Here is a 15,726-nt window from a genome sequence, read left to right as displayed (position 1 = left end):
TTAAGAAAGATTGATCTGGCAGGGTTATTAGAATGAATAGAGCAAAGGCAAGAATAATGTTATAAAGACATATATACTAATTAGGGAGACAGTAGATAGGGATAACTGAAAATACATTAAGTTCACATATACTATATGCAATAATATCTGATATTTATATAACACTTCAAAATTCGCAATGTACTCTGCATTTTTTGACCCTCAAAACTTTATGAGGTAGGTATTTCAGATATTCCATTATTTCAGTTTTACAGATGAGAAGACTGAGACTCAGAGAAGTCAAATGCCTTGCCCATGGTCACGAAGCTAATAAGGGTCAGAGACAGTACTTGAACCTATGTCTTTCTAACTAAATCTAACCCTGCGACCCACTGGTAGACATCTCCATCTATTCTTACCTCAAACTAAAAACACCCAAAATTGAACTCATCATTTAACTTTCTCATTAAACAGGCCTCCTTCTCTAACATCCCCTATTTTTGTTGAGGGCACCTCTACTGCTACTTTTACACACACACACACACACACACACACACACACACACACACACCCCTCTTTTCCTTAAGGAGAGCAAAGATATGCAAACATGAAAAGGTAATTAAGGAAGGTAATTACAAGGAAGATTAAGTTGTATCAGTGATGAGTAAAGTGAGTTTTGTATGAGATCAGAAAAGAGATCTTTTGATAAAGTATTCAATCAATCTCTGATTGTTCACCATGGGTTGGAGTGTTTAGGGAATAAAACAATCACAGAGCAAGAGATACCTAAGCAATGTCTTAAAGAATTGGAATGATTCTTATATGTGGGTAAGAAAGTATTTTCAGCCAGGCGGACCAGTGAAAGCAAAGGCAGGAAGGGAAATGCTTATGGCAACTTCAGCAGACAGTGATTCAAAAGTGAGTAAGCAAATTTGCCTAAAATGAGTTTATTATATAAGAAGTATGGCAAGGTAGGGCACTGAATGTAAAGGGCATTGAATACTAGGCTAATGATTTTAGACATCACAAGGAAAGAGGGTTTGGGAAGAGAGAAGACTAGATCTCAGAAGAAATTCCTACCAATGCAGATCCACAAATGTTCTGTGACTTAAGAGTCTTAGGATTACTTCGGAGCACTCAATGATCAGGCACTTCTTCTAGGATCACACATCTAGTGCATGAAATCAGGTCTTCCTGACCTTGAGAATGTCTCTCTATTTTGCCAGGCTGCCTCTCACTTGAACTTTACAACTGGTATGTGACAGGAAGCTTAGTTAATTGAACCTTTAACCAGCGTTCTAAAAAGTAGTAAATTGACTCCAGTCTCTTCTCTTCTCCCTGCCCTGCCTTTTCCTGGCAAAGATGTTAACAAGCAGTAAGTTGACACCTTGGGTATATATAGAGACACTTTCTGGTCTGATAAGTCCCATAATGATTACTGCAAAGCCAGATGGCCTGCACAGCTGGCATATGTATGCTAACTCTACAGGGTCAATTTTGCTTTGAGTAGGCACCTGAACGAACGTGAACCCTCCTTCCCCTCAGGGAAGAAAGTCCCCTAATGAAACAAGCTTGGAGTGGGAGGGGGTCTTCCAGATCTCTGGGGCCAATACAGAAACATATCAGATATCCTACAGCTTGGACAGAATTGATCAATCTGTCCCTAGAGGAACAAGAGTGTTTAGGAAGTCAAACACAGCTCATGAAGTGTGAGGTGGAGTAATTTCAGGAGTTATCACAGCCTGGGTGAAGCAGATTGAGCCCTGGATTGATATTTTTGCATATGTTTGTGTCCCTATCCCCAGTAACTAGCACAATGATTTTACACAAATGGTGTTGACGACAAGTATGTTGACAAAGACAAAGGAATGGCATACATTCTAATCTGGTCTCCAGGTGCTATTGTTACATAGGTGCATTTGACAAAACCAAGACAAAAATACGGACTTTGTAGCTAGACCTATCAGAAGTTAATTGAGTGCACTGCCCAAAGATCCTTTTAAATACTCTGCTCTTTCTACTTAAAGGGTGCTAAAAATTCTATTTACACACAGTTTTCAGGAAAACATGTTCACTAATCAACCGGAAAGCTCTAATTAACCAACAAATATTTATTAAGCAAGTAGTTTCTGTTTGCAAAACATGTAGAGGGGAAAGAGAAGTATATATGTATACACACGTATATGTACTCAATTTTTATCATGAATGTTACACATGCTATAGAGGTCACAAACTCCAAGTACCCTAAAGCCTAGCTGTTAGAATAAATTATATCTGCTCTGCCTCACATGCCCAAACTCAACTCCCATAAGCTACATGACCAAAAACAGAGGGAACTGTGTTTCCTAGAAGAATGTGAATTCTGGAGCGCAAGGGTTGTTTTTCATTTTTGTCTTCGTATCTCTATTACCTAGAATGATGTCTTGTAATACAAGAAGTAATTCATTAATGCTCAGTGAATTACTGAGTTGAATTGACTAATTCCAAAATTATGTTTTGGTAATACTTCCACTTTACTGTCCAAGTGTTTAGTAAAATTAGGGTCTCCAGACTAGCTGTTTTCATTCCTTACCTCAATTTGTGGGTTTTAATGCTACTGTTGCTAGTTAAAAGCTGATAATTTTATTTTTGAAGCACTAATGTTTTTAACCTCTGGCTTCCACATAATAAGAAGTATCCAATTACACCTTTCAGCTGGTACAACTTGTCACCTGAGATAAAGACCTATTAATATTACATAGAACAGGTAATAGTGATCTCAGTGCTGGTAAGGACAGCCAGCAATTTGCCTTGCTATATAGGCCAAACTCTGTCTTTCATGTGGTTTGTGTCTCTATCATCCTTCTCTTCCTGTTTCCTACCACACTTGACTATGGATCCCCTGTACCCCTTTGTCAGACGTCATGCAAAGAAGTTAGGCCAATTAGTCACGTATTGTTATACTGGGTGGTTATTTAACATTGTTTTCATTCTACTCCATAGACAACCAAATACAGAAGAGGAGTTGGAATCTAAACTTCACTGAACAAATTCCCTTAAAAAAAGGCTTTGTTCTGTTGTACCAGAAGCGAGCGAGACACACCACAGAGTATAAGTTTTAAGTGGAGAATTTATTAGCCGGCGGCCATCGGGGTACGGCACCACAAATCAATGGCAAATGTGTTGGGGTGATGGCTTGGCTTATATAGGATATGGGGGTACAGAGTAAGGGGAAAGAGGAACAAAGGTCCTGGCTGATCAAAAGATTCAGTCAGGTTATCGTACTAGTGGGATAATCTCATTTACATTCCTTGGTGGAGTCACAGAGTCCCAGGGATATCTCCCAGGAAGGGTCTATCAAGTTATCTCTCAGTGGGATAGTCCTATCTATTGACATTCCAGGAAGGAACCAAGGAGTCTCAGGGATATCTGCTAGACAGGATCTGCCAGGTTATCTCTCAGTGGGATGGTCCTATCTATTGACATTTCAGGAAGGAGCCATGGAGTCCCAGGGGTTTGCTAAATACCAAAGATATCTGAATCCATTCTTTCTGGGGGGGGCTTGTCAGTAGCTAGGGGTTACTCAGGGGTTCCTAATTTTCCTTGTATTACATTCCCCACTTTTTTTCTTCATGGGAATTTCAAATCCTTGAAAAAAGGAATGACCTGATGGGGCATAGCAATAAAATTAGGAGGCCAACCAAAAACGCAAAGCAGGGGTGACAGTAAAAGGAACGCTAGGTCGTTGGCCCCAGGGGAAGGCCAGACCTAGTTGGAAGACTCAAGGAGAGTCCAAGGAGCCTCCCCAGGTACTGCACTCCAGAAATTTAAAAAAATGGTATAAAACATCCCACATTTCCCCCTTTTTTTTGGTCAAAGGCAAACTGAAAGTTTCGCCTAAAGACCAATTAAAAGTATGGAAAAGACTCTATTTTCCACAGGGTGAAGTTTTAAAATCCCTATCTAGGTGGAGTCAGGTTTTCCCTTTTCTGTATTGGGACATCCCCAGGGATGGGCAGAAATTGTAAACTAACTGTAAGTAAGTAGAGGGAACATAATAAAAGTTCAGGAAAAACAGTCTTGGGAACACAAGGACGCAGAAGGGAAAAAAGCAGGTCTTTGCTCAGGTTCTGGTTCCGGATCCCGTGAGAAAGCTGTCCGCGTCCGGTGCTGTCCTTCTCAGGCTCTTGGAACCGCAGGGCGAGGTCTTCTATAGGCCCAGATGTCCACTCCTCACACGGGGTTCCCAGAACACATGTAATTTGATGATTAAGGTCCCAGCCACGCAGGGCTAAGTTCTGCCTCTCTGGTTCAGATCTAGAAATTCTCAGACAATTTTAACTCACTATAACTTACAGATACTTTACAAAGGGGATATATTTTCACCTGTACCACTATCTTATACAATTTTCTTGTATTAGCATCCAAATTTAAGATCTTATTACCAAAACACACTTAACAGCTCGAACTGCCAGAATTGATAAATTTTTAGAGCCAATCATACACATCTGTACATAATTCTTAGGGGAATCAATCAATTGCCTTTTTTCAAAATTCGCTATCCCTTCCTTTTATTAGACATCTATCACATTACATCTTTGCCTTATTTGCTTTGCCTAATCATTTTCCCCTTTTGGAGGATGTTATCCCTATATTATTTCAATGTTTTATTTGGTCATGAACCTAAGTTAAAATTGTAAGCTATTCATACCTGTATCCTATTATAATAACTCAGAGATATTTCAATATTCATCTATCTATTACCTAACAGATTTAGCATAGTGCTTACAAAACTTCTTGATAATTTAAATTTGCTATGAAAGAAACGAGGGACTATGTCATATATCTTAACAGAAGGAAAGAACTTACTTCTTTAGCTCTGTTTGATTCCAGGCACGAGTCATATCTGATAGCCAATCTTATAGTCACCAGGTGCTGAAAGCAGGGCTTAGGTGTAACCAGGTGGGGACTTTCCTTTTCAGAAAGGAAATAGCAGAGTTGGGAAATAAAGTCAGGAAGATCCTACCTAGGCTGTGTCCAAGGTCGTCTTCACGACTGCTCCCAGGCAGACCCACCTAAAAAAATTCTCAGCTTGTAACGCCTGGTGTGCCATTACCGGCTTCATGTGACCTAGTCCTGTAATCAGAGCTTAAGACAATATTAAATTGTAGTCCCAAAAAATCTTAAATAGCAAATAAATATCCTTCAGATAAGACTGCCCAAATTTTATTGAGCTAATAATTATCAAATCAAGCTACATAACTTTTCCATCTTCTAAATACTTCCTCACTCTCATCTCCAACTTACTTTGACCATCTGAAACTATCATTCTCGGGACAAGAGGGGCTTAGCTAACTCCCATTTGTCCACAAACTTTCTAATCTGCCTTTATTATTTTCCCTCAACCTTAATTCACCTTTCCAAATCTTTCAAACCTAGTACTAAGTCTTCTTTACATTTCAACCATAAGACAAAACAACTCATAAGTTAGTACTTTCATTGTCATAACTGTGTATACTGGAATACCATTCCAGCTTCTTAAACCACAAAGATACAAAAAAGGAGATTTGTTTTTTTCGTGATAACTCACTCTAAAATAAGGAACACTTATTAAAAAGATCTGCCATCTCATCTCCCCCTGAAGGTGGGTTCTTCTCCATCAGTTGGCAGACTTCACTAATTAAACTACCAGGCCAAACCCATCTCAAGTCTTAGTCTAATCTTGTTGGAGGCTTCTAGGCCCCTACCGTCCTCTTAATGCTGCCCCTCTCCTTTCCTTCCCTTCTGACAGGTGGGCTAAGGTGAAATTCTTTTCTTCTTATCTAAACTAAGGGCGGAGAGGAGTAAGGAATTCAGACTGTCCTTTGGAACCTCCTTACTCAAAAAAAAAACTTGAATAAGACATTGAATGGGTGCTTCTATAGATAAGCATCAATTCTAATAAGGATTTTTTATCCAGATGTTAAAAGGCATGCTCGCTAAACTTTCCTGAACGCAATTATTTAGAAGGTTTTAAAATGATAGACATCTCCTTTTTCCTTAAAGCAAATTAACCCTTAAATGCTGGAATTCATTAACTAAGTTGGTGCCAAATGTCCTCACTCTCAAATATTGCACAGAATTCCTAGACATTACAAAGTTCCTTAATCAAAAAGTGTTATAATGGGAGGACACTTAATTTCTATAATTACATACTCAATTAATTAGCCTTATCACAGTAATAAGGTTTACCAGGACTTAAAAAAAGCTTTTTCCATAAGAATTCCTCTACACAGAAAAGTCACACAAGATTGATAAGAATTCATGACTAGATGGTTTCAAAAGTTCTTGTTTCAGTTAATAACCTCAATTTCTTAATTAAGTACAATTCTTAATCTAACAACATCCAGATTATAAGAGAAATTATTCTCTAACAGCACAGGTAATGCGATGTTAACCAATTTGTATATAATAACTAACTTAGAAATAAATATACCACAAGCAATTATCATGTATCTAAAACTTGAAACAGATTCCAATTAATTACCAATCTAGTGATCATGACTGAGTTGGATAAGCAAATCAAATCTGATTCATAACCACTAGTGGTAACATTTTAATTTCTAAGGCCCAATACTCTCTGCATTGTAAAAGATTACCACATTTTTCAATATTGCTGATACATCTGTTTGTCAAATTACACAATTTAGAAATGTACCAGTGCCCTAAACATAATTATGCATTTTAAAACTTGAAACAACCCTTTTATCAATTAGGTGAACACATTTCTAAATCTCCTTGCACAGAGAATCTTTCATATCATTATTTGAAACTATAACTTTAAATCACCAGATATATTCTCATAATAGAAAACTTTTTTTCACACAAAAAGTCTGTTCTCACGGTTAAATATTAGTATTATTAATTATTTACTTGTTATAACCACCTATAACAGTTCCAAATTTTATCCTATCCCTTTAAAAACCCAATTCACATATATCAAAATCAGATTAAAATTGCTATAATATCATTTCTTACCACCCAATGGTCTTCTCAAATTTCACAATCTAAGAGAATTTTTGGGAACACAATGCAAGTTTAGAAATACAGAAACAATAATTTTGAGATGACATCTATTGCATTTCCAGACTTCCACATATAGAAATTATTCAGCTTATTACTTTTGGTATTATATATTAATGTATTAATATATAAATACATGTATCACATATATTAATACATTAACATCCCAAATACACTTTATTTAGCTGTACATTCTTCAGCACCACTACCTCTGGCCCAGGTATAGGAACTTTTGCCTGGCCATGAATGAACTTATGAAAGAAAGAGAAACTTAATTTTGCACCCACTTTTTCCAAGCTTCATCTTATACAAAAATGCCTAAAAGGATTTTTTTTCGGACTCCCAAGGAAGATAAGAGCAGGAAAAAAATCCCTTTTAGTTTTCTAAAGGGGCTCCTCCCTAGGTAGGGCCTGGCAGCCCCTTGAGGGCAAGGAGCCTACCCTTCCAAACACTAACTAACCATCCCTGTTTCTTTACAAGTTTCCTTTAGCTTCAGCTCTGATAACCTTTCAATGTGGAGGGTGGGGGAAGGGTGAGACCAGGAGCAGCACATGGCAGCCAAGAGGAGCACATGGACTCCTGACTAGACAGGTAATCTCAAGCTGCTACTCTACAACCCCCCTAAATTCCTTATACAGGTTTTCTATCTCTCTCTTTCACAAATTCACCTTTTAAACTTTACCACAAGGACGGGCTACAAAGGTACTCAAGGGCACAGGACTGACTGTCAGTCTGTGAATTTCTATCCCTCTCCTCATTGCCCGGTGGGGAGGGCGATTTAAGTTTTTCCCTACAGTTCTCCTGCATTCTCTTCTAATCTGATCCAGGAGGAGAGGAGTTTGATTTAACTGCTCTAACTTTTACTGCAGCCCTAGTGAAAAGATCTCAATGATTGTAATTCAAGTAAAACTTCACCCCTTGCTCACTCCCAAAAACCTCTTTTGTACTTGAATCTAAGGGAATCTGGGACCAAGACAAATGCGAGAGTCCCGCTGAAGACTTTAACTGAGGTTTTAGCCAGAAGGCATTCATTGGGAGGAGATGTTTCCAGCAAGAGTGAGCTCCTGGAATGGATTTACAATTTCAGGAGTTCTTTCTTCCCAAATTCAACTAACCAATTTCCAAACTTTTTAACAATTTAAAACCCAGAATTTGCCAAATTTTAACCCATTCCCCGTGGTTCCACGCTGGCCAAACGGGAGCCACAAGGAAGGGAGTCTTTTTTTTTCCTGGTGGCAGCCTGATATCTCTGGCTGCCTATGTTTCAGATTTTTTTAACAAAACATAGACATTTCACAATTGACACAGACACGCTAACAGAGACGAACTCAAAACACAACAAAATTCACGGTGTGGATCGAACTGAAGGCTAAGCAGGCCCCCTCAGAGGAAAGATTTCCTCCTCAAAGATACGACCCCCAATCTCTCTCACACCTCCAACACAAAACAGAGACCAACAGCATGGGCTAATTGGAGGCTAAACAGGTCCCCTCAGAGGAAAGAAGATAAACCAGGTTTCCTCTTCAAGGAAAACACCCCCAATCTTCCCATACCCAAACAGACCCGGTAGCATGGGTTAACTGAGGCTAAGCAGGTCCCCTCAGAGGGAAGAAAATAAACCAGGTTCCCTCTTCAAGGAAAACACCCCAATCTTCCCACACCCAACACAAAACATATAACCAATGGCATGAGTTAACTGGGGCTAAGCAGGTCCCCTCAGAGGAAAGAAAATAAACCAGGTTCCCTCTTCAAGGAAAACACCCCAATCTTCCCACACCCCAATAGGAAGGGTGGCGTCCCAGCTTCCTAGCTCTGTACCACAGCCTCGTCAGGGTTTAGCATGGTATCAGAGACCCAAATGGCTAGCCCCAAACCAGAAACCAGACCAGAAAAACCTTACCTCTAGAGGTCTACAAAACCAGAATTCTCCGTAGGCCGAAAAGGGACAGGTCAGCAAAGAGTCCATTCTCCGAGACCATCACTCCACATCAGAGTCCTAGGAAAAGAAATCCCCAGGAGCCGGCCCTCTGAAGTGAGAGAAGGTGGATCGGGGGCAGAGACTCCCTGCTGAGGTCCGGAATTCTGTGTGTGTCTCCAGGGCGGTAACACGAAATACCGCCGCATCTCGCTGGGGCCTCCAAAATGTTGTACCAGAAGCGAGCGAGACACACCACAGAGTATAAGTTTTAAGTGGAGAATTTATTAGCCGGCGGCCATCGGGGTACGGCACCACAAATCAATGGCAAATGTGTTGGGGTGATGGCTTGGCTTATATAGGATATGGGGGTACAGAGTAAGGGGAAAGAGGAACAAAGGTCCTGGCTGATCAAAAGATTCAGTCAGGTTATCGTACTAGTGGGATAATCTCATTTACATTCCTTGGTGGAGTCACAGAGTCCCAGGGATATCTCCCAGGAAGGGTCTATCAAGTTATCTCTCAGTGGGATAGTCCTATCTATTGACATTCCAGGAAGGAACCAAGGAGTCTCAGGGATATCTGCTAGACAGGATCTGCCAGGTTATCTCTCAGTGGGATGGTCCTATCTATTGACATTTCAGGAAGGAGCCATGGAGTCCCAGGGGTTTGCTAAATACCAAAGATATCTGAATCCATTCTTTCTGGGGGGGGCTTGTCAGTAGCTAGGGGTTACTCAGGGGTTCCTAATTTTCCTTGTATTACAGTTCTATAAAACTTGGAATCAGTCAAAAAACTGCACCCAAGGACCTAGAAGGCCATGAGTTCCCTACTCCTGCCTTAGACAAATACTTTGATTCTCTGGGTAGTGATTTCCTCATTTGCAAATTAGGAGGTTGGACTAGATGCTTTCCAATTCCAAATCGATGATCTTATGATCCAGATCTGAATCTATGATCCTATGATCCTATCTAAGTCTCAGCTGACAAGTACTTTGTAACAGAAAACTATGTCCAAATCTCCTCAAGAAGGTGAAAAAAAGTTAATCTTATTATTATCTAGTATTTATATAGCACTTACTGTGTGCCTGGCACTGTGACACTTTAGAAATATTAGTCCACTTGATCCTCACAACAACCCTGGAAGAAAAATGCAATTATTATCCGCATTTTACAGATGAGGAAACTGAGGCAAACAGAGGTTAAATGACTTGCTCTGAGTCACATAGCCAGTCAGTTTCTGAACTCAGATCTTCTTGCCTACAAAACTGGTGCTCTATTCATTATGGCACCTACCAGCCCCAAATTCTTAAGACCACATAAAGTAATACAGCTATTCAAAGGACTGCCGGATCTCACTGTATATTATAAACCAGTGATCAAAAAAAAGTTTGGTACTGGTTTAAAAACAAAAAGTAGATCCAGGTAACAGACTGGGTAAGCAAGAAACTGACGCACTTAAAATTGGAACCCAGTTTTTGACAGATTCGAACCATCAATTACTGAGACACTCCTAATTTGACAAGAAGCTTTGGTAAACTAGGAAGCAATTTGGCAGAAATTAGGCAGAAATAATCATCATCTTAGATTACACCACACAAAGCTAAAAAAAATGGATACAGGACATGAATATAAAAAGTCACAACAAAAAAATAGAAGAAAATAAAATCAGATACCTTCCACAACTTTACCTAGGAGAGAATTTTTAACTAAATAAGTTAAGTGATAGAGGAGATCATAAATGCTAAAATAGACAAGAAACTGAGGCAGTGGTTATGTGATTTGCCCAGGGTCACACAGTCCAAATTTGAGGTCATATTTGAACTTGTCTTTTTGACTCCAGGCCAAGCATTCTATCCACTGTATCAATGAGTTGCCTCAGTTCTGAGTGGGAAAAAATATTTGCACCATATATCTTCAAAAAAACCAAGGCATACAAATATATAGCAAACTGTCACAAATGTATTTGAGCTCAAGAGCAATCACCTAATAGATAAGGAAGTTTTCAAAAGAGCTATACAGGAAGTTCAATGTCCACATACAAAACATGTTCCAATTCACTGATAATAACAGAAATGCAAATTAAAATAATTCTAAGGTTTTATTTCACTCCATGAAAATTGGCAAAGATAGTAAGAGATAACAAGATAACAACAGTCATTGCTGAAAGGACTTAGGGATAATGGAAAGAAGGAAGGAAGGAGAAGAAAGAAGGAAAAAAGTCAGTCAAGTCAATAAACATTTATTAAGCACCTACTATGTACCAGGCACTATGCTAAGTGCTGAAAGAAGAAAGAAAGATGGAAGAGGAACACTAATATTTATAACTTGCAGAGTGCTTTACATATATTTCATTTCATCTTCAAAACAATTCTATGAAATGTATGCTATTATTATAACTATTCTGAGGATAAGGAAACTGAAGCTGACAGAGATTAAATGACTTTCCCAGGCTCACATGGCTAGCAAGTATCTAAGGCAGGATTTAACTCAGGGCTTCTTTATTCCAAGTCTTTTACTCTACCAAGTATGGCACCTAGCTATTAAAAACCTCAATACTGGGAAAATAAGACATTTTGCACACAAAAAAAGGACAAAGATCCTTGTTTGGAAATGAGATACACAAATAATTTCCATAGACCCTCCCAAATTTCATAGAATTTTTGTTCAAACTATTCCTGTCCCATGGGAGAATTTCTTCAGAGGAAAACAGACAATTCTGCGGGAAAGCACTAAAAATAAGATTGTCTATAGAAATTACAAAAGCCAAATATATTTCAAGATGTTTCTTAAATATTAGCTTATTGTCTTCTAGGAGATTTCAGATGATCAAGTGTGTGGCAAAATATCAACTGTCTCCTAACAAACTCAATCTACAATAATAATGGCTCACATTTGTATATGCCTTTAAAGATTACAAAGTGATTTCTTCATATCTGTGTGAGGCAGGTAGTCCAAATATTACAAATTACACATTTTATAAATACGGAAAATGAGGTTCAGAGAAATTAAGTGACCTGCCCATTGTTTCAAAGCTTGTAAGTCCCTGAGTTGGGACTTGCCTGATATGGAACTAGTCATACTGTCCAGGTAGTATATTGTGATTGCCTTTAGTCTTGAAGTAAGACATTCTGCCATAGTACCTTAATCAGGGCTAAAAACCCATTAAGCATCTTTAAGTTAAGCCTTCATACTCAGAAAATTTTTCCTTTTTTACAATGGAATGGAAAAAATGCGGGCCCATTGGTGCTATCATCTAAGCATCTTGTCCTTCCCCTAGTATCTTCTTGCATACTGGCTTAGAAGGACATCTCCTCTGGGACATTAAGACTAACCAACTCCACCTCAGATTTCACCCCAGGACCATCAGGAAAACCCTCACCAAATGAACAAAGACTGAAGGGGTAAAAATTGTCCTCTGGGCTTCGATGGGATAATGCAATTCTATCACGCATATTCTTTGCACCTTAGGCAAGCTATTTCAATTCTCTGGTCTTCATTTTGCTCATCTGTAAAATGAGCAGGTTGGATTAGACCAAGAGTTCTTAACTTGAGGTCAATAAATTCATGAAAAAAATATTTTGACAACTGTATTTCAATATCACTGATTTCCTTTGTGATCCTATGCATTTTATATTATGCCTCCAAAAACACTATTGGGAGAAAGGGTTCATAGGTTTCACCAGACTGACAAAAGGGACCATGACAGAAAAAAATTTAAGAATCTCTGGATCTAGTGAACATTCTAATCCATTTCAACTCTATCCTTCTATGATCTCTGATCCCCAAAGAAATTGGTATGGAAGAAAAGTACAATTACTTATTGGGAAAGCCTTGTTTTTCTCCTCATCTTTCTCAGAGGTTCAGATCTAAAGCATTATCTCATCATCTAACAGAAAACCAAGCAACTCCATTTCTCTAATTTCATCTCATTACAACTAAACAGACATAGGACTGTGAAAAGGTTTTCCCTTTCTATTATTCTATCTTAGTCATTATTACTGAAGGATGTTAAACTGTGATACTTTTCTGAAGAGGAAGCAGTTTCTGTTTTTGAAGTCATTGCTAGACTGGGAAATTTGATCTGTTGTTCTCTTTATTTGGTTTTGGTTTTTTTTTTTTTGTGACAGAGGCATTTGTTAGCTTCTTAACAAAGCAAGGTAAGGGACAGGGAGAAAGAATGAAGGAGACTGCAAATTAGGAGGAAGTGACATCCATATGATATACTCTCATATAAGAAAAAAGATTTCAGCCCAAAATAAAGTCTACTATATTTTATTTTACTTTAATATATGAGCTAATCAAAGCTTTCTTTTCCCCTATGTTTTAGCAACAGAAATCAACAACTGTTTATATGCTTTAATGCTTATGTAGGAAGACTTACACAAAGCAAAGACCATTTGTCATGTGTTTTCCTTTTCCATTTTGTGTACAGAAAAATTAGGCCTGAGCCTGTCTCAATTTTCAGGAAGGAGCAAAGAAAAATTTCTTGGATTTAATGCTGCCATTCTTAATATGACTTCCATATTCTCATTAACCAATCATCTGTTTGATGAGTGCTCCCTTTTTACATGATCCTCTCTAGACATCAGAATAATTTCCATGACAATGGCTCACAATGACAGCCCAAAGATCAAGCAAGCTGGAATTTGAAAAGGAAGAGAATACCGTGAGAATATTTCTTCTAAAAAATAAGCTAACAAAAGATGAGAGCAAGTAATAATGGCATTTTGGGAGATCACATTGATGATGACAGCAGCATTTGGCCATGAAACACCTCCAGGCTCAAAAACCATAATCCCAGAATTTGTGGGCATGGAACACTCAGGATAAAGGGGGCTCCAGGGAATTCTGGGACTAAGTTGAAAAAGCTAAGCTTATTTTTATGTAAGAAAAAAAATTTGTCCCATAGTAAGTTTTTTGGTACAGAATATCATAGCATACGTCATATTTTAAAGGGAGAAATACTGCTAGCCTTGAAATATTCTCTCCAAATCCCTTTCACATAATGGAGGACATGAGAATTCTCTAGGAAAAAGATTGGGAAAGACTAGTTTCTGGCACTAGTAATTATACTGGTTATTTTTCCTTAATGAAACCTTGTATCTTGAGAAAATGCAACTGAGAAAATTAAACTGTAATGAGGAAGGGGATAGGAAAACACAAAGCTTTTCACCCTGCAAAACAGGACAAAAACAACAGAGAAAACCAAACCCTGTTGAGGAAAGGAATAAGAAATACATAGGAAAGCTGATAAATTCAGAAACTTTTTTAACTTTGCTTTGAAGGTTGAGCCATGCATGTGTTGGTGCTGAGGAAACTACTATTTAATGGTTGGGATGGTGAATGAACCTAGGCAATGAACAGCACAGCATAAACTATGGACAGATTCATTTTAGGTCTCCCTTTTGAAAAGGCATAATGGGCATTCAACAGAATGGGGGTGGTGATTAGATTGCCTCCTCACCTCCTGCCTCCAACTATGAATAAGTACTATGTCTCTGCTGATACAGAAGAAACAATCAGAATAACACTACTTCATTCTCATTGCATGAGCCCTGGAGATCCAGAACTCGATTTATATTTCTTTAATGGTACTATAATGAACAGCTCTGGTTGTTTTGTCTTTTCTTTTTAATGGCAATAAGGTGGTAGAGGAAAGGTTGGATACCCAGTTCTTTATTTCTCCAGAATGCTGACTTACTGATCTTTTCCACTGCTACACAGACCACCAGAATGCAATACTTGGCAAGAAGTACTGACAGGATAATAAATATAATAGAAGCAAATGAACTGCAACTAATAGATCAACAAAGAAGTGAACAGGGCTAAATGGCTGTAATTAAAAAAAAGGATCAAGCCTCTAGGAAGCTTGAGAGATCACATCTAACATTGCACCATTGCTATCCAGTCTGTAAAATAGTATCTAGGAACTGCAGTAATATTTCAGAGCAGTGCAACAGGGGAGCACTCCAACCACAGTGTCACCTAAGACACCACACTTGGACTTACCTACGCTGGTCGGAAATATATCTTCATTATTGATCTGTACCTCAATCCAGTCCATGAGAAGGTTCATATACTGAGGGGCTGGCAATGCAGTAGGTTTCTTGTACTTAAGGTCATCCTGCCACCGGTACTCATATTTTGGGCCCCCTGACATCACAGGACAGGTCCTCTCAGTGCAGAACTCACAAATGGTGCCATAGATCAAGTTGATACGGTTAAAGAAGTCTACCACATGAACAGCAACCCAGTCATTCTGGTCTTCCCCACTGGGCAGCTGCACTGCTGCCTTCAGGTCCACCCCGGAGTTCAGAGAGGCTTGTGCCCTTTTGTGGAGCTCAAACCTTTGCGTGCCAGGTTCAAATTTGCGTTTGGGCCGAAAGGTCTTGTCTTTATTAAAAACCTGCTTCAGGGCTATTGACATTGTCTTGTTGTCCTCTTCTCTTCTTTTGCAGGAGGCAAAAAGGCACCAAGAGCGTTTTGGTGATATATCACAGCTCAGGAAGGTTTTCCACTGCCAGCCCTCGGGCCCCAGTCTTGCAGCCACGGTTTCCAGTCTCTTTTAAATGGTCCCCTCACTCTTCCTTTTGAATGTTTTCCCAAGAGACCTCATGTTCCTGAAGCTAGAAAGGAAAAATATATATGTGATTGCCTGGTTTGCATTCAATCCACTTCACTATCATGTGGTCACATTCCTAGATGACTAGACCTTCATCCACCAGATGAAGAATATTAGTAGGTTGAATCTCTGTTATTTGTTCAAACCGGTAAAAAAAAAAATCCAAA

At 38.8% G+C, this 15,726-nt stretch overlaps 1 protein-coding gene across 1 annotated transcript in view; it reads right to left on the bottom strand.

The window, feature by feature from the left end:
• The window catches only part of MOB3B (MOB kinase activator 3B), a 193,826-nt gene extending 178,357 nt beyond the window's left edge, over nucleotides 1-15,469 (bottom strand). The window contains exon 1 of the mRNA XM_036738567.1: nucleotides 14,947-15,469. Coding sequence (XP_036594462.1) covers nucleotides 14,947-15,364 — 418 coding nt within the window. The 5' untranslated portion in view covers nucleotides 15,365-15,469. The remainder of the gene's footprint in view (nucleotides 1-14,946) is intronic.
• Between the last annotated feature and the right edge of the window lie 257 nt (nucleotides 15,470-15,726).

The sequence above is a fragment of the Trichosurus vulpecula genome, chromosome 9 (assembly GCF_011100635.1).
Source record: "Trichosurus vulpecula isolate mTriVul1 chromosome 9, mTriVul1.pri, whole genome shotgun sequence".
Lineage (NCBI taxonomy): Eukaryota > Metazoa > Chordata > Mammalia > Diprotodontia > Phalangeridae > Trichosurus > Trichosurus vulpecula.
This window is presented reverse-complemented; position numbering and strand designations above follow the sequence as displayed.